The 12,363-nt window shown below is 39.3% G+C and overlaps 1 protein-coding gene across 1 annotated transcript in view; it reads left to right on the top strand.

Moving 5' to 3' along the window:
* The window catches only part of STMN2 (stathmin 2), a 36,813-nt gene extending 24,886 nt beyond the window's left edge, over nt 1–11,927 (top strand). The window contains exons 4-5 of the mRNA XM_041464423.1: nt 7,996–8,187; nt 10,564–11,927. Of these exons, the coding sequence (XP_041320357.1) occupies nt 7,996–8,187; nt 10,564–10,623 (252 nt within the window). The 3' untranslated portion in view covers nt 10,624–11,927. The remainder of the gene's footprint in view (nt 1–7,995; nt 8,188–10,563) is intronic.
* The last annotated feature ends 436 nt before the right edge of the window (nt 11,928–12,363 follow it).

Genomic DNA, 12,363 nt, shown 5'->3' with positions numbered 1-12,363 from the left:
TTCTGCCAGAGCATTAATTTCAGTAAGAGGACATGACTGTATATCCAAGGAATTTCCATTTGCACTAGCACTTGCTGAGAGGGGTGAGCTCTCATTCATCCAAGTTATAATATTCCCCAAAAAATTCAGTCTGTGAAGTTCCTCTGTGCCGAGTACAAATGCTCCAGTAAAGATACAGACACAGAATGAAATGACAGCAATAAAAGGCCTGATATTATGCATACACTTGGTGGAAAATACAAATTGAATGTTTCAGAGATTTCATTCCATTGATTTCATTACTGTTCATTTCTTTCTGGAGAAAACTAATCATGCAATAGATTGGTAATCAGTGACAGCAATACAGACACCTGCCATTTCTTCCCCTTGATACTATATTCATTTTGAATGAATATACAACTGAGTTATTTTAATAGACAAGATCCTCCACATTAACATCGCAGCAGAAATTACTGGGAAAGGAACAAAGAACAGAGCAAAATGTTTCTTTACATCACTGTTAAAATGCCTGGTGATCTTGCATCTTAACTATTGACTTCATTTTTGCCCCAAAAAAGCATAGTGCGGAGAAGGATAAAAAAGCAATTAGAGGAACAGAAAATCTTCCATAAGAAGATAAATTAAACAGTTCCGTTTTCAGCTCGGAAAGAGACAACAGATGAAAGATAAAATATAAGTCTCCAAAGTCATGAACGGTAATGAGAAGATGAATAGGAAAAATTATATTCTATTTCACACAATCCAAAGGGGACAAAACATTCAAAGAAATTATCAGACCGAAATTTCAAAAAGGAATCATGTTTTCATGTATTGTTTATTTAAGATATATTTGTTATCACAGACTGTTTAGATGTTATTAAAACATAATTTAGTTAAATAATAAAGTAGAAAACTTGATAGAGTACTACTTTGTAGGAAATTATTATGTGAATGGAACTTGTGACTCAGGGAATGTGGAACTTGCTGACTGATGAAAGCTAGAGAGATTTGCCCAACTTCATCTAGTGTTTCCTTCAGCATCTTCTTCCACTTTCTGCTGCCAGACAAACCAGGCAGACTTTTTCCAAAAGCCAGCTGGCTGTTATTATAATACTTTTCAATCTCGGTACAAAGCTGTCAGGTATGGCCATTCTGGATCATGTCCTTCCAGCACAATTTTAACTCAAATCAAGTATAACTAACAGATGAGAATTGCCTTTTTGGAAAACAAGTTGCTAACGAATTTTACGCTGCTTAAGAATTAAGTTTTGCTCTGTTAATTAGGCAGTGTTCGTTAATAAATTTTCCAACTCATGAGACCCTCTAGAGCTACATGCACTTCAGCAGTCTCCTGCTTAGGCTTTTTCCAGTTTGTCATTCTTGTTTATTTCCTTGTAAGCTTTTACAGGACTCCTTTCCTTTTCTCTCCTTTTTTCTCTACCTCACCTGACAGTCATGGCCTCATACTCTCAGAGAGTTTCACCTGAGGCATTTTTTATTTTTTGCATTACACAGCAAAGCCCATTTGGGCTAGTTACAGATTAGTCCTTTCCATTTATAGAATCCTCTGTACAGCACATGATTATTATCCTTTTTTTTTTTTTTTCATATGTGTGCTATATTTTTGTACCTTGGTGGATAATCAGAAAGATCTTTTCATCCTCCTCAGTTAAAAAATTAGAGCACTGTGACATTGTATGCAGCAGAAGTTTTTCTTACAGAATTTTTAGCATTTATCAATTTTTACCCATTGGCCTTGAATGTTCAGCTGTTAATATTAGTGGTGCACAGACTTCAAGGGGCATATGTCAAATTATTTATTTTTATTGCCTATGTTCAATTTACTTAGTAGCATAAAAAGAAACAATCAAGGGATGTGAATTTCTTCTAGACTTTGGATTATAGAAGAGAAATCGTATGTAATTAAATCCTTTTAATGGCTTTGTATTGGGATGAAACTGAATCAAGTTTATCCCTAGAGCTTAGTGTGACAAAGAATGCAGGAAAACAGTCATATATTTTTTTACTTTCATGCTGTTGGGTATAGACTTACAGCTTCCTGGGGTTTTAATGCCATTGCAATGAAATGCCACAAGACAAGCCTGCTGTGCAGCCTGGGCTGGGCTGGGCTCACTGTGCCCCCGCAGCAGCAGCCAGCCCAGGGCACCTCTGCCAGCATCAGGACCACACTCAGTGCTGGGCTTCAGCATCCAAATCACTGTTCTTTGAGCCAGCCCCTTTGAGCCTGCCCAGAGGTGGTTCTTGACACTCTTAACCCATCTCTGCTTTGGCCCAAAGCAGTAAACTCAGAGTTTGGTTTACTGCTCTGTACAGGAGGCTGGTGGGGGAAGGCAGGAAAGGCAGCAGAGCTGGGGGACAAGTGTTCCTCCCTGGACATTGCATGGCACCTACAGAACTGCTGCTCCAAGTGACAGGCAGAGAAGGGATGTGCTCCTTCCCTGTCAAAAGTCAAACTTCTTCCATCTCATTTCTATTACCCTTTCCCACCAAATATTAAGGTGAGAAGGATGGGAATGAGGACAGGCAGTGCCCAAGTCATATGTCTCCTGTCTCGCCCACCTATTGATCTCCCTCTCTATTGTTGCTGGCCCTCAGCTATGCTTCTGTGGAGAAGTAACACAGCATGAAGCATTTTTCCTTGTAAAGGTCCCACTAATAGGTGTAATCAGCACCAGGAACAAATGTTTCTGTCACATTTTGATTTACACCATAGTGTGTCTATACACAATGGTTCACTCCTAGATAACCAAAGAGCAAAAATTCCAAGAAACTTCACATCACTCATCCAAAACCGCACGTTAGCCTATGGAATATGGGCCTGTAGGAAGATGTTTGCTACCAACAAGGACGGGATTTGGTGTTAGGCACCAGGTTCTGTCTTGGACCACATGGAGCCATCAGCATACATCTCAATGCTGGCAAACATTCTCTCCCCACTCTGCCATGGGCTCTGCCACTAATGAACAACCATAAGACAATTTGACATTAATCTTCATTAACTTTACAATGCCAGGCCTCAAACTGCAGCAGATCATGAGGGCAGAGGCTCAGGTGGTACTTCTTGCATGCTCCCCCCCTGCCTTGTTCACTCCCACAGGTCACAACCATGAGAGCAGCAATTTTGTGCCAAAAGAGGAAGAGAAAATTGTCTTGAATCACAACATGGATGGGCTTTTTTTTTTTTTTTACTCCTCATTCCAAAGGTTGTTTGGCAGACTATACAAAAATAAATTGAAAAAAGAAATCCCCACCTAAATTTAAGCAAAATTTTTCGTTATCTAGTTTCACTAGAAGCAGAGCTACACTCATAGTTACAGATCACATGTCTCTGACTCTCCTGCCAAATGGGTATTTCTTGAGAGAAATCTAATTTGAGACCATTCCCATGCTTTTACAAGGAAAAATCCCAGCCTCAGTTCCTTCCCCTGAAAAAATCAGTACTGCAAGTCACCATACCGAGGCTTCACCTTGGCATTTACATTGCAGTAGGAGCCTTTCCTCCTGTCTTCACAATCTGCTCCATTAATAGTGTCTCGTAGATACACAGTGTACTGAGGAACACCAACACTACTGCAGCTTCTCCTGAACAACTTCATTGTAAAAAAAAACCAGTCAGTGAACAAATGTGCTGTGAAAGAGGAGCACTCGTGGCTGGTGGTGTGTCTCAGACACCCTAGTAACTAAGGGTAATTGTGTCTGAGGTTGAATGCATTCAAACTGAAATTCCCAGCTTAAGAGCAGTTGTCTGAACCCATTTTTTGCTTAAGAGCAATAAGGGATTCCTTTCATCTCCATAGCAATTACGTCAATATTTGAATATATCTATCAAACAAAGATAGATGTGAGAAAATAAAGCACCTCTTACTCAGATAAGAATTTTCTTCCTGTGAGTAATAGTTTAACAGTGTATCTCCAAAGCCAGTTTCCATAACTAATTTTGCTCATGAAGTGAGTGTTTAGTAGTCTACATCTATCTCTGGCCAGCCAGGTAACAGATGCGGATTTCCTTTTGAACCACTCATTTCTGAAAACTGAAGATGCACATGGATCCCTTAAAAATATGACATGAACATGACAGGAATTTGCCTGCATTTTTAGCATATCAGTATGTTTCTTGGAGCAAAGATATCTGTACCAGGACTATTCTCAAATATTTTTATTCCTCTATATTTAATTATTAACAAATAAGTATTTTTGTTTCTCCACATTATTTTGTGGCCTTTCAGTACCTTAAGGGGGCTTGTAAAATGGAGGGAAAGTGATTTTTTTCCAAGCACAGATAGCGATAGAATAAGGAAGAATGGTTTTAAACTAACAGAGGGGAGATTTAGATTAAATGGTAGGAGAAAGTTCTTTAATGTGTGGGTGGTGAAGCAGTGACACAGGTTGCTTAGAGAAGCTGTGGTTGCCCCAACCCTCGAAGTGCCCCAGATCAGGTGGATGGGGCTTTGCACAAGCTGGTCTAGTGGAAGATGTACCTGCCTATGGCAGGGGGTTAAAACTGGATCATCTTTAAGGTCCATTCCAGTCCAAGACAGTCTATGACACTTTGATTCTATGATGTAACACTAGATGCTGCAGCTGGAGCTGCATTGGTTATGCCCTGTTATATTTAAGAAATGTTCTGAATATTCCCCCTTGAATATTGCTTTTTTGCTCCACCATTTCATATTTTTCTCTCCTTGTTAGTTTTCTTTATCTTTCATCTTGTTTACAGCCTTTTTTTTTTTCATTTTCTCACCACATCTGTATAAGAAACACCATAAGCAGTATACCACTGTGTTTGAACTATCAAAAACTTGAAAATATCCTTTCCAGCACTTCAAACAGTGTCGAAAATAAACTCGAAATAAAAACCTCCTATGTAGGTTGGAATCCCGCATCACTGTGGAACTGTGTGAGTCCAAACTCAGCCATTTAAAAGCCAAGACAAACAACAAAGGGAATCTATTAATCCCAGCTCCCCTGGGTATCCATGGTCATTCATTTACCCATTTCTGGATGTGTAGTAGACTTTGAACAGACAGGGTGGCCAAGTTCTTTTGCCAAATGGGTTGGAAACAGAAAATAATTTGACAATCCAGTACAAACACATAGCAGGCGCCTTCCAGAATTGTCATAAGGGGATTTCAGAATGGTCTGAACACCAGGGAAGCAGGCAGACTGACAGCTGGGGTACGACGCCATTAGAGAAGGGACGTCAGTCTAAATTACATTCTACCCTGTGTGTGTTTCATGGCAGGGAGGGGGGTTCCTTTATTTTGAACCTGTCCTGGGTACCGGTGGTTTTCCTGTCTCAAAATTCGTCACAATGTGCCATGAAAGACATAATGCAAAGGAAAATCACATTAGGGGTTTACAGTCAGTTCCTGAGGCCTGGTTCAGCTTTCAAGCAGTCTCTTTCTGGAGCCAACCCAATTTGCATCCAGTAAATACTGAATTAGAGGATAAGGATTTTCTTCATTATCATGAATTATAGGACAAATTACTTTTGAATGTACTGTCTGCCAGCACAGCATCCAGAAATGTGTGTACTTTGATATGAAGCTCTAATTTTTCACTGTTCTCCAGGATTTATGGTAAAAATCTTTCCAGAAGGCAGAGGATTTGAATGCAAGAAAAAACAAATCTTGAAAAATAGGCAAGTGCCTCAAAATCTCAAAGGCATTTTGCTACCTCCATTGAAAGCAAATGTTCTTTTATAAAATGCATCTTATATGCATAGTCCAAATCTTACTTTTTATTAGTGCATGGCTATGTCCTTGAAAATTGTTTTCCAAATCTGAAAATGTCTGATTTTATAACACATTATATATGCATATTTAAGCACCATGAAATGTTAGCCTTTCAAATTAACAAGTCACTTCTGCAATGTTTCATGGGAAAGGACATTACAATAACTCTAATGGTGTCTTTTCTATTCAAACTACCAACAGGAAGAGAAATGTGTTCCCAGATTATCCATTACTTTTAGATCATTTAAGCAAAGGGTTCACAAAATTCGTATCAACAAACAAAATGTAATGATTGTAACTCTTCCAAAAGTAGATGAGGGATTGCTGTTGAGTAGTAAATTAAACAGAAAATGCAGAATAAGTTTAGAAGCACTAGGGAAACTGGGCCACTCAGGTTTGTCCACAAGTGGGAAAGAGTGATGAAAATATTTAGTTATTTCAGGTTTACATTGCATCATATCTCTTCAAATAACTTTTTTACATAGTAAAATAACCTATGGTTAAGAACTGTTAAATGGTAAGTATCTGTAATCAAACATTTTGTTTCAAAATAAGCTACTTTTATTATGTTACATTATTATTTTAAAATTTATATTTTTATTAAACTTATGGGGCTTTTCTGATTTTTTAATTGCTCGACAAAATTCCTTCTTTGCCATCTCTACTTGTCTGTGGCTCATCCTTCTTCCATATTCCACCTGTGAAATTTCCTCTACTTTTGGCTTCACCTATCTGCAGGGTTTTGTTCCCACTTGCAACATCTTTCATCTGGCACAACAGAGTCAAAGACATGAAAAATGCTTGCTCTCTTACTCTGTTCTACATATTCTGCAAGGGAGAGAGGAGCAAGGAAGAGTCTCAGGGAGGTACCAGCCTTTCCAGGAGACCATTCCTGCCTGCAGGTGCTCCAGAGATCGGATTGAGAAATGAGCCTGTGCCTGCAGCCAGGCCAGAGGTGAAACTCATCAAGTGATAAGGATGGATGGAAGTGGCTATCTCCCATGATCTCAAGCAGGCTATTACAGCCTTTCAAAGCCAGATGTGTTTTACTGCAACATCTTGCTGCAAGATGTTCTGCCTTGCCTTTGCAGCCTTTTCTAGAATCTGCTTTATTTGCCCTGTCAGTGCATTTGGTTTTATGCAATCTTACTTTCATTAAAATATTTGTTTTCTCCTAGTTGAGTCTTGCTCATATAAAAGAATTGCAGCCTTTTTCAGTCCATTTAAAGCCACATGATAGAATTTAAAAGGTTTCATTACCACTGATTGTAATTAATGGTTAAAACCCTTAATTTAGGCCATAAACTAACTCATTTTTATGGATCGCAATGGCAACGGTGCCTTGGGATCAGCACTGAAATACACATTTAGCCTCCCAGTGCCCTATTTCATTCTCTGTTTTTCTGTTTCTTCTCATGCTGCCTCTCATTTATTTTATCCAAAAGCGTATGATGTTGTTAATCCCTTCCAAATAACTGTCTTTTCAACTAGACTTGCCTGGAGAATGGGCCCAATGCTGCAAGTTTTTTGGCTTCTTTCCTAGGATTAATGGTTTCCTGTTAGAAATTTGATTGAATATACATAACAAAGCTGATGCTTCTGAGAAATGAGTTTACAAGGAAGAACACAATACTAAGCATAGACTGCATCTGTTTAATTCCTGCTTGCAGTTTTCACCTTCCTTGAAAAATAAAAACTTTTAACTAAAATGTTTTGATATTTTCTATGCAATAAAACACTTTTTTCCCCTTCCTAATTGGTGAGATTAATCTGAATATAAGTGTAATGAGAAGAAACATTGTCTGAATTGATGCTGCTTGTCTTTCGTGTCAATAAACAATTATTAACTATTCAAGCACATTAAAGAAGGGTCCAACCTGGGTGAAAATTGCACCTGTCCTGCATCAGTAATCTCCCTTTTTACTCTGTACATTTGTTCAACCCCAGGTCCCTATCTCTGAAGATAAAAGGCGTGTAGCTAAGAGACTGCAGCTGTCCGAGGTTGAGCAACCCCTGCAGTAATCCAGGCGAGCCAGGGCAGCAGCACAGCAGCATTTCTTGTTAGCAGAAGTGCTTTGGACATTTCTCTGCTGCTGCCTCAGGCGTGTACCCCACATTTAACCAGTGCTTCTAAACCTGAGGCTGACCCAGTTCAGTCACAAAGTGACCTTTCTAAAGAAAGACAGCAAACTTTACACAGTTTCCACACATGCTTTGCTCCACATGAGTATTTCTTCTCAGCCTGTGTCTCTGTTTCCAGTCCCAGGAGGCCCAGGTGCTGAAACATCTGGCAGAGAAGAGAGAACATGAGAGAGAAGTGCTTCAAAAAGCTTTGGAGGAGAACAATAACTTCAGCAAAATGGCAGAGGAAAAGCTGATACTGAAAATGGAACAGATCAAAGAAAACCGTGAAGCTAATTTAGCTGCTCTTATTGAACGCCTCCAAGAGAAGGTAACCACACCATCACTCCTCACCTTAGACTAGAGAGGAAAAGCTAATCCATATTTTGCAGAGATGTTGTGCATAGTCCTTATCTCAGCTGCTACACTTGAGCTATTTTTAAGTCAGAGCTACTGATGCCTGTCCAAACCCCCCACTCACTTTGGAAAAGGACTGAAGTGCTTTAGTCACACATTCACAGGATGGTTGAGGTTGGAAGGGGCCTCTGGAGATCATCTGGTCCAGCTCCAGGCTCAAGAGGGGCCACGTAGAACCAGTTGCCCAGGGCCATGTCCAGGTGGCTTTTTAATATCTCCAAGAATGAAGACTCCAATTCCACTCTGGGCAGCCTGTGCCAGTGCTCAGTCATCTCACAATGAAAAAGTGTTCCCTGATGTTCAGAGGAAACCTCATGGGTTTTAGTTTTTGCCCATTGCACCTGATCATGTTACTGGGCACCACTGGAAAGATCCTGGCTCTGTGTTCCTTTCATTCAGGTATTTATAGATACTTGTTAGATCCCTCTGAGCTGTCTCCAAACTGAACAATCCAGCTCTCTCAGCCTTTCCTCATAGCAGAGACTGAGAGATGCTCCTTGATCCTCATGGCCCTTTGCTGGACTGTCTCTAGAGAAAAGTTGGTTTTCTAGCTTTTAAGAAGTTCGGTGAACAAATGAAAGGTCACTTGTGTTTAGATTTTAGCTTCTAAGAAAAGTCACTGATCAAATCAAACAACTGCCCTATGTGTGTAATTCTTGCTTTCTCAGAGGAGAAAGATAGAAAACTATGGGGAAAAAGTTCTTTCATATACAGCAAAAGAGGTCTGTCTGTCCACAAGTCTTGCAAGGAAAGAGTAAATTTTCCCATGGAGATCTTTGGTACAGCCAGGGGAAACAGGGAACCACAAACCCTAGATGCAGGATAAAGTATGCCCTTCTCCAAAAGAAACCATCCACACAAAGGAGAGAAACATGCAAATAAAGATTTAGAAGTGTTAAGAAAAAATTAATTAGTGCTGCATGAGTGATCATTTATTTCTCTCAATAATTAAGTTTCTAATATACTCTGATACACTATTTCAATAGTAAATTGGCTAAAGAAAATAGCTCTCAGGGGTTTTCAAGGAGATATTCATAAGCACCTTTACATCTGTGATGGAGACAAAAGTCTTTGAGAGTAGGAAAGAAACAACAGAATCCAAAGGATGATGTTACAAGTAACTACACAAACAGGATAATTCTTGAGCTTAAGAACTATACCCAGATTTCTTGACATTTTTGCATTAACTTCATTTGCAGGCACATTCCCAGACCTTATGAAAACAAAGGAAAAAGCAAATTAGTTATCCTCAAGGTCCAAAAGGAAGTGGGAAGGACAGCTGATACATCTCTCTGTCCTAGGTTAATGTTAACAGACCTTGTTAATGGGTTAATGTTAAACCCTGTTTCCACAGAAGTGTGATCGTATATGTGCATGAAACCCAAGAAAGACTTCTGAGAAAAGATGATAGTAGCTTACTTGGAATCATTTGCACTGACCAGTAATTAAAAAATACAATTTTGCCAACACCAAAACATCAAAAACAAACATAATTTGCCAACATCAAAAGTGAATCCTTAATATACAGAAAAAGAAGTGAGATACCTGGTTCCAAGTACAGAATGTGGGTTCCCCAAGGTATTGGTGTCTAGAAGCTACCGCAGAAATAACTTCTGTATGCTGCAGTTAATAGGAATACCAAGCAATAAATCCCTTATAAAATCTAGCATTCAGTATTACTGATCTTTAAAGGACTGATTTACAGGTTAAGTTAGTGAAATAGGAGGTATTTTTCTTCACAGCCAGAAAAAGAATCAAGAGGACAGGTAGCTTCAGTGTTCAGACTAAGGAGACGTTTGAGATGTTCAAATTGACTTGTTGAGACTAAGTTTTTGGATCTTTATTACAGTTCCTAAATGCTACAGATAAGAGAGTAACTAACATACAATGTGAAGGCAATTAATTTCTCACTCATCCTTCCCTATATTTAGTTTAATATCCAGGAATCCAAAGGGCAAATGTGAGCATGTGGCACATTTTGTGCTGCAAGCAGCACCTCTCTATGTGGCCCTTTTAAATGAAACTCTGTGAGGTGCTGAGGATTATGAGGCCATATCAAATAAAAGCTTTTGAGCTCCAGAGCAGGAGTAGGAAGTAAACACAAAACGTGCCTCAGGCTGGTCTGGTGGATGACACCTCTCCTGTGTTGCTTCTTTGAAAGATGGTTGTGCTGTGAAACAAGTTTTGCACAAGCATCAAATGCATGACCTAAACGTGTTGTCAGCGTGAACCTCCCTGGGCAGGTGGAATGAGAAAAAGATTTGATTTTCCCTTTCTTGGTGTTTTCCAGGAGAGGCATGCTGCAGAGGTCCGTAGAAACAAGGAGCTCCAGGTGGAACTGTCCGGCTGAAAACAGCAATGGTGGATGTGACCCATCCCCACCATTAGTAAACTCCCCCTGCCTATATTATTATGGATCATGCGATATAAGTATGGGAAATGTATGACGTGGTTTAAAAAAAAGGTAAAAACAAGAACTCAATAAAAAACTTTAAAAAGAAACAAAAAAAATTAAAACAAAAACAATGCGGTCTCTTTGCAGAATGATTTGCTTGATGTTTAAAAAACTTGGATCTTATTTTGTAAATACTTACATTTTTGTTAAAAAATACAATTATTGCATTATGCAAGTTATTTCATAATCTTACATGTCCTGTAACAGGCTTCTGATGTTGTCTATTTCCACTCGGTTGAATTTGCTGGGTCTGTTCATTTGAAGCACCTCATGTCTAATTCCATTCCCTGCGACTTCTCATTCCAACCCACCATGAGGTCAGTGGTAGTTCTATGGTGCTAGAGGCCAATCATTGCCTAATAACCTAGACTGCTTTGCCATCTATAAGCTTTCTTGAAACAGTGACTAGATCACAGGTATTGTGACTTCACATTCAGCTGTCCAAGACAAAAGGCTCTTAAAATGGTTTTTCAAATGCAACTTATGCTGCAGGACTCTGTACAACTTATGCTGTACTATTGAGGTTGAATCACCACGCAGAGTGTTTGTTGCTTCTGCTTTTCGAGGTAAGAGGCAACAAAAACATCTGTGGAACAGAATGAATTCAAGCAAGGTCAGTTTGAGACAAATTTTAGAGGCACGTTATAACCATCAAGCTATGACAAGTTTTGGATGATGCCAAACAGCCATACAAATGCTAATTGTAAAGTGAGCTTAATTCACCACTTGACAATTTATTGATGGAGCAACTAATAGATAGCATCAAGTGGCTTTATCTGTAGGTGCCATGATCTATGATACTTATCTGATGCTACTACATTACATGTGTAATAGTACAAGAGGCTACCGAGTCCTTCACCTGGAACCCATGAGCCAGTTGTTACTGGTTTTTTTTATGACACTGCTGACTTCCATCCATCATGACCTTTACTCTTCAGTGTTAGCCAACCCTACCTAGTGACAGACATCTAGGACTAAGAGGGCTGAAGCAGGAGGAATGACTAGACAGGGTGCTTGTGCCAAGTACAATATCACCAAACCTAACACATCATCCCCAAAATAGCTGCAGTTTTGAAGTTGTCCCTACCCCCCTGGAGGTTGCTGCCTGCATATTCTACTCTTCATTAGTGCTATTTTCCTGTATGTCATTGTGAGCAAGCTGTGATTAATAAAGAATTGGGGTTCTGTGAACTGAAAAAGGGCTTGTTTCTTCTCTCACTCCATTACGCCTCTGGCATGTGCCCATGTAAGGGGAAAACCTAATGTAGTCATAAAAGCATGGAAATGAGATTTAAACAATTATTAATAAACCAAGCCTATTTCTCTGCTAATGTGGGACTAATCCCTGCTATGCATTTTCAAGTGCTCAGGCTGGCTGTTTTATAAAAATTACCATATAAACTGAGCCTGTAAATGTAACCTCTATCACTGAGTTTATAAAAAAAGAACTAGCTGTATACACATGCACATGCATTCCTCAATCCTGACTCAACATTGGGGGAAAAATGGAATTTGGGGAAAGAAAAGTAAATAATCTATCTCTGGGTACGTACATCAATAACAATGACAAGATTCTGGGTGTAAACACACAGGTTTTCAGGGTAGAAAACATTAATTTATAGGCTTTATTGAAGA

The sequence above is a fragment of the Pyrgilauda ruficollis genome, unplaced genomic scaffold (genome assembly GCF_017590135.1).
Source record: "Pyrgilauda ruficollis isolate IOZ18807 unplaced genomic scaffold, ASM1759013v1 scaffold18, whole genome shotgun sequence".
NCBI lineage: Eukaryota > Metazoa > Chordata > Aves > Passeriformes > Passeridae > Pyrgilauda > Pyrgilauda ruficollis.
The sequence above is the reverse complement of the archived record's forward strand: the minus strand, read 5'-3'. Positions and strand labels throughout refer to the sequence as shown.